At 43.2% G+C, this 13685-nt stretch overlaps 1 protein-coding gene across 1 annotated transcript in view; it reads left to right on the top strand.

Annotated features, from left to right (window-relative positions):
- VWA8 (von Willebrand factor A domain containing 8) overlaps positions 1-13685 on the top strand; it is a 407445-nt gene that overhangs the window by 86555 nt on the left and 307205 nt on the right. The window contains exon 5 of the mRNA XM_008260014.5: positions 12665-12832. Coding sequence (XP_008258236.3) covers positions 12665-12832 — 168 coding nt within the window. The remainder of the gene's footprint in view (positions 1-12664; positions 12833-13685) is intronic.

Raw genomic sequence — 13685 nt, 5'->3', positions numbered from 1 at the left:
TCTGATGTTTCCTCATGGTTTGATTGAGGCTATGCATATTTAGCAAGAATGCCATAGAAGTGATGATGTATCTAACTTAGGACAACATCTCAGATGCCTGATACCTGAAAAAGATGGATACCATTACTGAAGACATTAACTTGGATCATGTGGTCAAGGTAGTATCTGGCGGATTCCTCTAATGTTCTGTTATTTTTCATTTTGTAATTTATAAATATCTTGTGGAGAGATATTTTGAATCTATCTGGATACCTCATTTCTCATCTCATGTTTATCCAGTAAGTCTACCATCTATTGATGATTCTTGTCTGGAACAATTATTACTATTGTGTTTGCCAAATGGATGATTTCTTATTTCCATCACTGTTTAGTAGCAGATGTGCTTAATTTGTGATTTATAGTGTATACCTGTATATATTATATATACTTTCTATATGAATTTCAGGATCATTTTTCTAGATCTGCAAAGATTGTTGATAGGTCTTGCATTGAATCTAAATTGCTTTTGGTAGTATGGACACTTTGACCATGTTGATTCTTCTAATTCATGAACATGGAAGATTTTTCTATTTTTAAAAGGTCTTCTATTTTGTTCTTTAAAGTTTTGTAATTTTCATCACAGAGATCTTTTTGACATCTCTTGTTAAATTTATTCCAGGGTATTTGATTCTTTTTGGAGCTATTGTGAATGGGACTGAGCTTGAAAGTGATTTCTCAGTCATGGAATTATCTGTATATGCAAAGGCTATTGATGTTTCATGTTGATTTCTATATCGATGTTTTCTATATCAATGTATTCTACATCGATGATTTCTATATTGATGTTTCATGTTGATTTCTATATCGTGGCACTTTACCAGTAGTTCCAGTAGTCTCTCAGTGGAGTTTTTGGATCCCCTATATAAGGATCATGTCATCTACAAATAGATATAGTTTGATATCCTCCTTCCAATTTGTGTCCCTTTGATTTCCTTTTCTTGCCTAATGGCTCTGGCAAAAACTTCCAGGACTATATTGAATAGAAGTGGTGAGAGTGTGCATCCTTGTCTGGTTCTGGATCTTAGGGGAAGTACATCCAGCATTTCCCCATTCAGTAAGATGCTTTCTGTGAGTTTGTCGTAGATTGACTTGATTGTGTTGAGGAATACCCAATTTGCTTAAGGTTTTCATCATGAAAAGATGTTGTATTTTATCAGATGCTTTCTCTGCATCTATTGAGATAACCATATGGTTTTTGTTCTAGCAACCACTAGGCTTCAGGGCTCCATTCCAAACTCACGCTGTTGTGGGCTAGTTTGGGCCTAAATTAATTTTCCAAATTCTTGCCTTTTAATTAGAGAGGAATTCTACGTACAGACCCAAACATGGCATGCAGTGTGATAAACTCTATTTGCAAAGTGAGAAAAATATACAGGCTCATTAGGGCTCTATTTTGGGAATGTGGTCCAAGAAAAGGGAATTATCATACCCTGCTGTGCTCATCCTGAGTCCATGAGTAAGAGAGAGAGAGCTTCTATTCTTCCTAGCTTTTATGAGCTTAGAAAAATGGAAGTGTTTACATGGTACTACCCCCACATCCCAGTTAAGTGGAAGTACCTCCTTGGGAGGGGTTTCCTGGTTGACAAATAGGTGAACATGGCAAGCTCATGAACTTAAAATTATCTGTCTAAGCTTCCCCACATCATTTGCCATTCAGAGTTGTCTGACTTAATCTTAAGGGGATGCTGAAGATTGTAGGCACATCATATCTTCTGTATCTACTTCCTGCTGATCATGGATGCAGACCCTGCTTTTCTCAGGTCCAGAAACCTCTTCCTATCTCATCTAATGACTGTTTCATGGGCTGGAGAACTTTAGGTCACCACCAATGGCTGCAACCCTTTAGAGAACAGTACCTCCTCCTTTTTTTTTTTTTTTTTTAAAGATTTTATGTATTTATTTGACAGGCAGAGTTATAGACAGTGAGAGAGAGAAACAGAGAGAAAGGTCTTCCTTCCGTTGTTTCACTACCCAAAATGGCTGCAATGGTCAGAGCTGCGTGGATCTGAAGCCAGGAGCCAGGAGCTTCCTCCTGGTCTCCCTTGAGGGTGCAGGGGCCCAGGGACCCAGGCCATAGCAGAGAGCTGGACGGGAATAGGAGCAGCTAGGACTAGAACTGGCACCCATATGGGATGCCGGCGTCGCAGGCCACCGTGCCGGCCCCAGTACCTCCTTCTTTGATGACTGTTCCTTTCCTTTGAGGCCTGGACCATAGAGGTCCTTCATGGAGGAACACTTTTTGCAGTGTCCTGGCTTTCCATGCCTAAAATGCTCTCATGGTCTTTTCAACGATACCAGAATGCCTTATGGGCTAACTCTGAGGTCACTAAGTGTTACTTACAGTAACTGCCATTCTATGAGTCTGCTATATGGACTGTTTCTCATGTTGGAGCATTTTTCCTCTTCAACCCTGTCTATATTATCTATATTTACATATCTATATTGTCACTAAACACATAAAATGTTGTTTTTACCATCTAGCTCATGGCAAGTTTTTAAACTGTACCCTTAGAAGTATGTCCATAGGAATGTATGCAGAACTATACAGCTGAACAGTCTCTTTGTAGGACCTGTGAAGATAAAGTAAACATGGTGAAGAGCCAAAGTGACTCTATTTTGAAACAATAAAAAGCAGTTTCCATTTCCCGTTGCAGACCCGAGTCCTGGAGATATCAAAGCTTACCAAGGAGAGCTAGCTCAGCAGACCAAGGGCAGCTCAGTAGAGATTACCAAATGAGGTAACTCCCTGAACCCAAGCCAAACGGAGACCCTCCCCCCCCCTTCAACTGAGAGCAACCCGGAACAGCCCCATCCAATCATCAAAAGCCCCATACTGTAAGGCCCCGGTGATGTAACCCTGTGGTTTTTTTCCTTTAAAAGTGCTCCCAAACAAAGGCCTGGGCTTTTCCTCTGACCTCTACTCTGTCGGCTGGTCAGACGAGGCCACTGCTGCGGCTTGTACTTTTAAAATAAACCTTGCTTTTGCATTTCGGTGTGCTCGGGTCGCTGATAGCTTCTTGGGGATCTACTTATCTGGGCATTACAATGGCTCTCCACAAGCCTGTATATCCTTAAGCATGTGACTTGAATACATTGCATTAGCCATAATTTTGACACCTTAGCGTCTTCATTTGTACACAAAATGGGGTCCATTATTTTACTAAGCCCACTGAGGGGGCTCCCAATTTTCTTCCTTTTCTTTTTCCCTTTTTTAACCAGTGTAAAGCCAAAATACTATACCAAAAGAAAGAAAAATGCCACCTGGTCTGGGGAATATCATCCCTGAAGGTCAAAGAGAAAACCTCCTGGTCTGAGATGAAATCTCGAAAGGCCTGCTATTCCTGGGAATATCGGTTCCCAGGAGGCCACTGCCATGTCTGAGGAATGGAACCCCAGGAGGCAAAGAGAACCAGTGTAAAGCCAAAACAAAAAAACTAAAATTAAAAAAGTCAAAATAAATATTCCTCTAATCAGGTATGCAGTATCTGACTGGACACAGGGGCCGCCATCTTTTTTTTTTTTTTTTTTTTATAATGACCATGATTTTTTTTTTTTAAATTTATTTGACAGATAGAGTTATAGATAGTGGAGAGAGACAGAGAGAAAGGTCTTCCTTCCATTGGTTCACTCCCCAAATGGCTGCTATGGCCAGCGCTGTGCTGATCCGAAGCCAGGAGCCAGGTGCTTCTTCCTGGTCTCCCATGTGGGTGCAGGGGCCCAAGCACTTGGGCCATCCTCCACTGCCCTCCTGGGTCACAGCAGAGAGCTGGACTGGAAGAGGAGCAACCGGGACTAGAACCCAATGCCCATATGGGATGCTGATGCCACAGGCAGAGGATTAACCAAGTGAACCATTGCGCCGGCCCAGGGGCTGCTATCTTGAGGATGGATCTGCTGCCCATCTTCCTTTAAGAACGGAAGTCCACCTGGTGTCTGCCTGCTTGGAAACCACGTTTTTAGGGAACCCTCCATTGTAGGTTGGAAGTCCCACCCTTTACTGCAGGAAGTGGACTTTCTTCCATGTTTGGAGTCCCACTTCCTGAGACCATGTGGTTACTAGGCATCAGAATTGGGTTTTTCCAGTTTGTACCACCCAAAACTGGCAAATGAAAAATCACGCTAGCATTCCTGATTTTTAAAACCAAAACCTGAGGTGAACCTGTTCTTAATGACCATGAGATCCTTCTGTACAACTTAAAGGCTTAAGTTTCAACTTTCCCAAATACATCAATTATCCTTAAAAACATGTCAGAAACAACTTAGAAGAATTTAAATATCAGCAAGCACTCATAAACTGGTGTCGCAAGCACCACTTTTCACGCAGCTCAACAAGGGTAATACAACATGTTGGAGCACGGGGAAGAATCACACAGAATCGTGATTTCAATATTATTCTTCAATAATCAATACCACTCTCTCTATATATATTCAATGCACATATCTAAAGGTCAGTACTGCTTAATATATGTCATTACAGGTCATAACACGCTTCTAGGAGTAAGGCAGTTTCTAGAAATATCCAGCAATAGTAATAAGTATAACACATACAAACCATAAAAGCAAAACCAATCACTCATGGCCAAGGATATAATATGAATGCTGCATTCTCAAGGTTCATATCATGGTCATGAAAAGTCAAAATCCACAGTCCAAAGTCTCCGTTACCACTCAGAGACACACATCTCAGAACAGTCACAGGCAGCAGTCGTGTGATGACTGGCACTCTGGGCAGTAGGCTCGAAGTTCCAAGACGGACAGCAAGGTGCAGGGTTGGAGAAGTCACCTGAGGAGAGGTCCGGTCTGGCTCTGATGTCACCTCTGGCAGCAGCTCGGATGTCCAGGTGAGCTTGGCTCCAGCAGAGTGGCGAGCAGAGCTTCAGTCAGTGGAGACTCGGGCAGAGTTTCACTTGAACCTAGCCAGGTCCCTGAGGGGATGAAGGGCAGTTGTGAAGGGGTAGGTGAGTGGTGAATGTGCCCTGGTGTGTCACCAATCACAAGCTCATTTTTTTAGGTGTTACCAACCAGATATTGGTGTCTGAGTGTGACCAATGGTGTTTTAGTGGTCTTCTGGGTGTGACCAATCATGGCGCAGTACTGAGGGTAAAGTAATGCAGTAGTCAGCTGGTTGGCTTCTTCTTATGATGTAATGTCCCCCAGTCCTTATCAGGCCTCACCACCTGCATCTGTTCTGACAGATGGTCTAGGCAGTTCCTGGTGCTTAGTGGCCTTAGCTCAAGTAACTCCATTTTGGTTTTGCTTTTACTCTTTCTTTTTGGGTTAGTGGTGCTCTGTAACTCTTTTGGGACTCCTGTGGGATTCCCCACAACTGGCCCCCCTTTTTCTTGACTTTTCTCCCTAATTCCATTAATGCCAATATTTTATATTGTCTTTTGCTCACTGAAGCTACCAAAATTAGGAACACAAAAGACATTAACATTTGCATTTTAACTGACCTTTCCAGACTTCAAGCACTGAGAGAAAAGAAAATGAGTGAGGGGGATATCTTCAGGCTTCTAGAACTGTGGGTTTCTGAGGCAGGAGCCTCCTGAGCTCTGCTGCTTCTGAAACTGAAACCCCTTGAGCTCTATTGCTGTGAAAACTGAAGACCCACATGTTTGCTCAGTACCTTTCCTGAGAAAAATAAAACTGGGCATTTTCTGAGATAAAAACCCCACACGTTTGCTCAGCAAATCACACTGCTATGTTTGAGAATGAATTTGTCTCCTGGGTGGCTTACCAATATGTCGTGGGCTAGGTTAGACCTAAATTAATGTTCTAAACTCTTGCCTTTTACTTAGAGAAGAATTCTAAGTACAGACCCAAACATGGCATGCAGTGCAATAAACTTTACTTACAAAATTAGAAAAATACACAGGTTCATTAGCGCTCTATTTCAGGAAAGTGAGCCAAGAAAAGGGAATTATCACACCCTGCTCGGCTCGTCAGAGTCCATGAGGAAGAGCGAGGGAGCTTCTGTTCTTCCTAGCTTGTTATGAGTTTGGAAAAATGAAAGTGTTTACGTGGTACCACCACCCCCGCCCCCCGCCCACACACCCTGTCCCATGCTGGTAAGAGGCAGTACTTCCTGAGCGAGGGGTCTCCCGATTTACAGGTAGGTGAACAGGGCAACACAGAGCAAAGGAGGTGTGGCTTCCAGCTCATGAACTTAAAATTACCTATCTAAGCTTTCCCACAGCAGCGCCACCCTCTCCCTCCGGATGTATCACCGCGGGTTGCTGCAGGCCGGTCTCGCCTCTCTCTCCAAGCTGCCACCTGCTCTGCCTCTCCTTGCTGCAGTTGTGCCTGTGTTCATGTCTGTGCACAGGTCCACGGCATTCCTCTTCCTCTTGTAGGATTTCCAGTGTGATTTTTTTTCTCCAATTCTCCCCTGAGAGTGCATTTCCTATACTTTTTTCTTTTTTTAAATTTTTTTAAACTTTTATTTAATAAATATAGATTTCCAAAGTACAGCTTATGGATTACAATGGCTTTAGCCCCCCCCCCCCAATAACTTCTCTTCCACCCGCAAACCTCCCATCTTCCGCTCCCTCTCCCATTGCATTCACATCAAGATTCATTTTCAATTCTCTTTATATACAGAAGATCAATTTAGTATATATTAAGTAAAGATTTCAACAGTTTGCGCCCACACAGAAACATAAAGTGTGAAATACTGTTTCAGTACTAGTTATAGCATTAATTCACATTGTACAACACATTAAGGACAGAGATCCTACATGAGGAGTAAGTGCACGGTGACTCCTGTTGTTGACTTAACAAATTGACATTCTTGTTTATGGCATCAGTAATCTCCCTAGACTCTAGTCATGAGTTGCCAAGGCTATGGAAGCCTTTTGAGTTTGCGAACATCGATCTTATTTAGACAAGGTCATAGTCAAAGTGAAAGTTCTTTCCTCCCTTCAGAGAAAGGTACCTCCTTCTTTGATGGCCCCGTTCTTTCCACTGGGATCTCACTCGCAGAGATCTTTCATTTAGTTTTTTTTTTTTTTCCTTCCCAGATTGTCTTGGCTTTCCATGCCTAAAATACTCTCATGGGCTCTTCAGCCATATCCGAATGCCTTAAGGGCTGATTCTGAGGCCAGAGTGCTGTTTAGGACATCTGCCATTCTATGAGTCTGCTGTGTATCCCGCTTCCCATGTTGGATCATTCTCTACCTTTTTTATTCTATCAGTTAGTATTAGCAGACACCAGTCTTGTTTATGTGCTCCCTTTGGCTCTTAGACCTATCATTATGATCAGTTGTGAAGATGAAATTGATCACTTGGACTAGTGAGATGGTATTGGTACCTGCTACCATAATGGGATTGAATTGGAATCCCCTGGCACATTTCTAACTCTACCACTTGGGGCAAGTCAGCTTGAGCTTGTCCCAAATTATACATCTTCTCCTTCTCTTATTCCCACTCTTATATTTAACAGAGATCACTTTTCAGTTAAATTTAAACACCTAAGAATAATTGTGTGTTAATTACAGAGTTCAACCAATAGTATTAAGTAGAACAAAAAAAATACTAAAAGGGATAAAATATTACATTGTACATCAACAGTCAGGGCTGATCAAGTCACCGTTTCTCATAGTGTCCATTTAACTTCAACAGGTTTTCTTTTTGGTGCTCTGTTAGTTGTCACTGATCAGGGAGAACATATGATATTTGCCCTTTGGGACTGGCTTATTTCACTCAGCATGATGTTTTCCTATTTTTTTTCAATTATATTTATTCTTTACCCCTAGCCTAGTGCAGTATGTCATTCCATAATCTGCCATCTTAGAATCCCTGAGCCAGTGTATTTTTATCTGTATAATTCTAGTTCTGTCTCAGAAAACATGTATTTTCATCTCTATGAAATTTTTAAAGTCAGTCTTTTTTTTAAGATTTATTTTTATTTATTTGGAAGAGTTACAGATAGGCAGAGGCAGAGAGAGAGAAAGAGCTCTTCCGTCTGCTGGTTCACTCCCCAAGTGGGTGCAGTGGCCAGAGCTGGGCCAGTCTGAAGCTAGGAACCAGGAACTTCTGGGTCTCCTACATGGGTGCAAGGGCCCAAGGACTTGGGCCAACTTACACTGCTTTCCTGGGCCACAGCAGAGAGCTGGATCGGAAGTGGAGCAGCCGGGACTTGAAACAGCGCCAACATGGGATGCTGGCCCTTCAGGCTGGGACTTTAACCTGCTGCGCCACAGCACTGGCCCCCAGATACAGTCTTTAGTCTGGCTTGTATCAAAGGCTGATAAAAATTTTAGTTTTAAAAAAAAATTTTAGTTTTAAAAAATATTATTGCCACAGGTTCTGATAATTTAGTTTCTTGCAGTAAATAGATTCTTGTGAACAAAGGCTTAATTGAGACCTAACTGAAAAATGAAGTTTTTAAAGAAGTAGTTTGTGTTTTGACTTTTAATGTCCCAGGAGTTATTTTTATGGCTTTGTCCTTTACACAGCTAGAAAAATATGAGATTCTTATATTTTTATTCCCGCGAAACTAGTAGGTCACTTCTACCCATGCATTAAAAAAAAAGAAAGAAAAAAAAAACACCATTGTAATAGATTGGCCAATTTGGTAAAAGACTATGAAAATATGTGCTATATTGATAGATTTGAAGGATTATTCTTGAATTGATTCTTTTTTTTCTTTTTCTAAACATCTTATTTATCTGAGAGAGTTACAGTACAGAGATAGGGAGAGAGAGAGAAAGGTCTTCCATCCACTTGTTCATTCTCCAAAAGGCCGACATAGCCGGAGCTGAGGTGATCCAAAGCCAGGAGCCAGGAGCTTCTTCTAGGTCTCCCACATGGGTGCAAGGGCCCAAGGCCTTAGGCCATCTTCTACCACTTTCTCAGGCCGTAACAGAAAGGTGGATTTGTAGAGGAGCAGCCAGGGTTAGAACTAGCACCCATAAGGGATTACAGCACTGCAGGCAGAGACTTAGCCCCACTGTACAACAGCGCTGACCCCACATTTATCTTATTAAAATGAGTTGATTAACTCAAGTCTCATTACGCTTCAAAGAAGTTTATTCTTTTATGTTAATATGGTGACACCTGTAGTAATCTGAGCTCTCTTATACAGTGTAAACGTAAGCCGTTTATTAAAAGAAGACAGTATGCAAGCTTGACTGAGCAACACTTGTTTCAGAAAATGACTGCTTTGGCTGGCGCTGCGGCTCAATAGGCTAATCCTCCACTTGTGGTGGCGGCATCCCAGGTTCTAGTCCCGGTCGGGGCGCCGGATTCTGTCCTGGTTGCCCCTCTTCTAGGCCAGCTCTCTGCTGTGGTGCGGGAGTGCAGTGGAGGATGGCCCAAGTTCTTGTGCCCTGCACCCGCGTGGGAGACCAGGAGAAGCCCCTGGCTCCTGGCTTCGGATCAGCGTGGTGCGCTGGCTGCAGTTGCCATTGGAGGGTGAACCAATGGCCAAGGAAGACCTTTCTCTCTCTCACTGTCCACTCTGCCTGTCAAAAAAAAAAAAAAAAAAAAAAAAAAAAGACTGCTTTGTTAAGTCCAGAAAATAATAGTTATGTTTTTCCTTCTTCAAACATTCAGATTCTGTTTAGGCTAATTATTAAAGGGAAAATTAAATTTTAAGTAGTCCGTCTAAGGAAAGGCATGGAGATTGTCTAGTGAAGCAGAATGTGTAGGGACAATGATAGTCAATTCATTGTCACAAAAGTCCCACATGTGAGGTATCTTGTGTTAGGAGATGGTGTTGGAGATACCATATTGTGGGAGGCTTAAATGTCAGATTAGGGAGCTTGGACCATGAGGAAGGACATCTGAAAGGTAAGGAGGCCATGAACTAGGACAGGGGTAGAAACGGAGCAGTTCAAAAAACATGAAGGAGGTTTCATCATCAAATCATAGTGAGATAGGGTCAAGAGTCCAGGCATGGGTGAATGGTATGCCAATCTTAAGTTGAAAGTTAAAAGGAGAAGCGTGTTTTGTGAGAAAGAAATAAAATGAGTAGTGTTGGGGGCCCGTGTTCCATATCACGTACAGCCACTGCCTGCGATGCTGGCATCCCATATGGGCACCTCTTCCAGTTCCAGCTGCTCCACTTCTGATCCAACTCCCTGCTAATGTGCCTGGGAAAATCAGCGGATGTTGACCCAACTGCTTAACCCCCTGAACCCACGTGGGAGACCTGGATGAAGCTCCAGGCTCCTGACCTTGGCCTGGTTCAGGCCTTGCCATTTTGGTCATCTAGGGAGTGAACCAATGGATGGAAGATGTCTCTCTCTCTCTCTCTCTCTTTCTCTCACTCTATCCCCCCACCCCCCCCCAAAAAAAACCACATACCCATAATTCTGACTTTCAAACAATTTAATATGTACAAAAAAAAAAAAAAAAAAAGATGGATTAGTGTTGTACAGGAGAGCCTGAGGTGCTTCTAGGGTCTGGTTGGAGACCTACGTGTGATGGGACCATGTGGTTCTGAAGTGTGAGAGAGTTTGAATTTGGAGAGGCATTAACATAAAGAGTGGTTGGAACTGTGTATTGGATAAGATTGCTCAGGAAGGTCCTTGTAGAGTAAAACAAATTGTGGGTTAAGGATTGTGGGCATCACCTACAATTAGTGGACAGGCAGAAGAGAAAATATGGGCTGGTGCTGTAGCCCAGTGGGTTAAGCCTCTACCTGTGGCACTAGCATCTGTTTTGGGAACCAGTTCAAGTCCTGGCTGTTCCACTTCTGACCCAGCTCTCTGCTGATGGTCTGGGAAAGCAGTGGAAGATGACCTAAGTACTTGAGCCCCTGAATCCATGTGACAGATCCAAAAGAAGCTCCTGGCCTTGATCAGCCCAGCTCTGGCCATTGTGGCCATTTGGGGAGTGAACCAGTGGATGGAAGACCTCTCTTCTGTGTGTAATTCTGCCTCTCAAATAAAGAAATAAATTTTAAAAAACAAAAAAGAGAAAATATTTTCCTAGGAGAATGTAGTATTGTGAAGGCAAAGAAGATGACTGTAAAGAAGAGGGTAAGAATATAAATTTGACACCACTAATCCTCTGTTATTGAATGCACAGAAGCAACAGGACTGTGGTTTTCCATTTTTTAGCAAATTTTAAAGGATTTTGATTGAAAAATAGTTGTTTGCTATATTATTCGGGTCCTGTCAGGTAAAGGAGAATTTTTTTTTTTTACATTTCATAATTTTTTTGGTATTAGCAGTTTTCTGGTCTCTCTGTGTGGTCTACTTTATTTCCCAATTTTCTCCATTACTAACTTTCTGACATTTGGAAAACTTATAGTACTGATGAAGTCATTCTGCTCTCGGCCAAGGATAGGATGTGAGTCTTGTGCTAAGTGTTTCATATGGTCAGCTCTGCACTTCATACTACCCCTGAATTCACTCTGGTGATGGCTCCGGTTGGAAAACCTTACCTTCTCACCTAGCTTGCATGAGCCTCATAAGAAGCTTCTGAAGGCAAAGACAGGGTTGATTGTGAGCCATTTCTCTTAAATGCTTCTGAGACCTGTTCCATTGTTTTGATATGTTATTTGTTCTCATGTAGCTGCTTTATCCTTTATTGGGTATAAAATTTAAAATGTTAAAGGTGAAAGGAGCCTTACAGATCATTTCTCTCAGTTTCTCTATATTTTACAAATAATCAGGTCCAAAGAAGTACAAAGATCTGGATTTCAGCTGTCCCAATTGCTGTTCCCATAACAAGAACCTCAAGTATAATTTGTAGTGAAGTGAAGTTAGGTCTTCTGTATTCTCATTTTGTTTTTTTATTTTTTTTAAGATATATTTTATTTTATTTATTTGAAAGAGTTACAGAGAGAGGTAGAGGCAGAGAGAAAAGTCTTCCATCCACTGGTTCACTCCCCAGGTGGCCGCAATGGCCGGAGCTGTGCCAATCAGAAGCCAGGAACCAGGAGCTTCTTCTGGTTCTCCCACGCGGGTGCAGGGGCTCAAGGACTTGGGCCATCTTCTACTGCTATCCCAGGCCATAGCAGAGAGCTGGATCAGAAGAGAAGCAGCCAGGACTAGAACCGGCACCCATATGGGATGCCGGTGCTTCAGGCGCTGCCCAACAGCGCCAGCCCCTGTATTCTCATTTTGTTACCCGTCAGGTTCTTTGCCTCCCTTGCAGTGGAAATTGACAAGAGGCTAATTTACAGCCAGGCAGGGTTTATTGGACCTTATGTTTATTGGGAGACAGCCTGGCAGGAAGAGGTTCTGTAGACTGGCTACTTGACAGAATCACATGGGCTTTTATCCAGTTGAGGAGGTGTGGCTTTGCCCTCTTGGTCTCACGTCTCTTTCCCTTTGTCATACAGCAGTCAAATTTCAATTTACAACTGGCTCTGTGTCCTGTGCAGGGACTTTTCCTTTCTTAGCATGTGACACACTCAAAATGGCATGATTGCTCACCACTGCCTTGCCAGGAAGGTCATGTATTGGTGGTCCTGGGTTATTCTGGTCGGGCATGGGGGTTGGACAATTCCTTAACAGGATAGTGGGAGATCTTTTGAAATTAGGATCTGGGTGCTCTTTGCTCCTGATTGGCTTGCAGCTATAGAAGATACATGTGAGGTCGGGATGGGCTTGATTTAATGAGTCCTGTTTTGGTCCTGTCTCATTTTTGCCTTTGTATTTCCGGGCTATAGTGTGCAGTCCGCGCAGCCACAGAAGGCAGAACTCTGGTTTTGGAAGGCTTGGAGAAGGCGGAGAGGAACGTTCTGCCTGTTTTGAACAACTTGTTGGAGAACAGAGAGATGCAGCTTGAAGATGGACGCTTCCTGATGTCTGCTGAACGTTACGACAAACTTCTCCAAGTAAGAAAAAAAAATTTGGCTGTGTTGTCTTTGCCATCACATTGTGGGTAGTGCCATTTCGTTCTGTAAGACCTGGTTATCTTGGAATCGGGACAGATGCCCAGCTGCCCATGTCTGTGGCAGTTAACTGAGGTCAGGTCCTGAGTTGGCAGTTTTGGATACCAGCTTGGAAGACGGTGCAGATTTTTACTCTTAATTTCTCATCAGTCTAATAACTATTCTCTTATTCATTTTTCTCCTTCTCCTTTTCCCTTCTTTGCTTTCTGCTCTTTCCCCTTCTCTTACTTCTTTCAAGGACTATTTAAAAGCATCATGACTTCTGGACTGCGCTGGGCATCAGGGATGCAAAGCTGAGTAAAGTCTAGTTCTTGCCCTTAGGAAGCACAAAGTCCAGAAGGAATTGACAAAAATGAGTCAGATGTTGAAAAGATACCCTGATGCTCCACTGGCATCTCATGCCTGGGTTATTGTGAGAAGCTCCTATCTATACTTCCTGTTTCTATCATTGCCCGCTTCCACAATTTTCAACCCAGCAGTGTGGGTGGTGCCTCTAAAGTAGGCACCAGATGGCCAGTGCTGCGGCTCAATAGGCTAATCCTCCGCCTGCGGCGCCGGCACCCCAGGTTCTAGTCCTGGTTGGGGCGCTGGATTCTGTCCCGGTTGCTCCTCTTCCAGTCCAGCTCTCTGCTGTGGCCCAGGAGTGCAGTGGAGGATGGCCCAAGTCCTTGGGCCCTACACCCGCATGGGAGACCAGGAGAAGCACCTGGCGCCTGGCTTCGGATCAGCGCGGTGCACTGGCCGCAGTGCGCCGGCCACAGCGGCCATTGGGAGGTGAACCAACAGCAAAGGAAGA

Source organism: Oryctolagus cuniculus, chromosome 9 (assembly GCF_051225735.1).
Source record: "Oryctolagus cuniculus isolate XC-2025 breed Fujian yellow rabbit chromosome 9, ASM5122573v1, whole genome shotgun sequence".
In the NCBI taxonomy this organism is placed as follows: domain Eukaryota; kingdom Metazoa; phylum Chordata; class Mammalia; order Lagomorpha; family Leporidae; genus Oryctolagus; species Oryctolagus cuniculus.
This window is presented reverse-complemented; position numbering and strand designations above follow the sequence as displayed.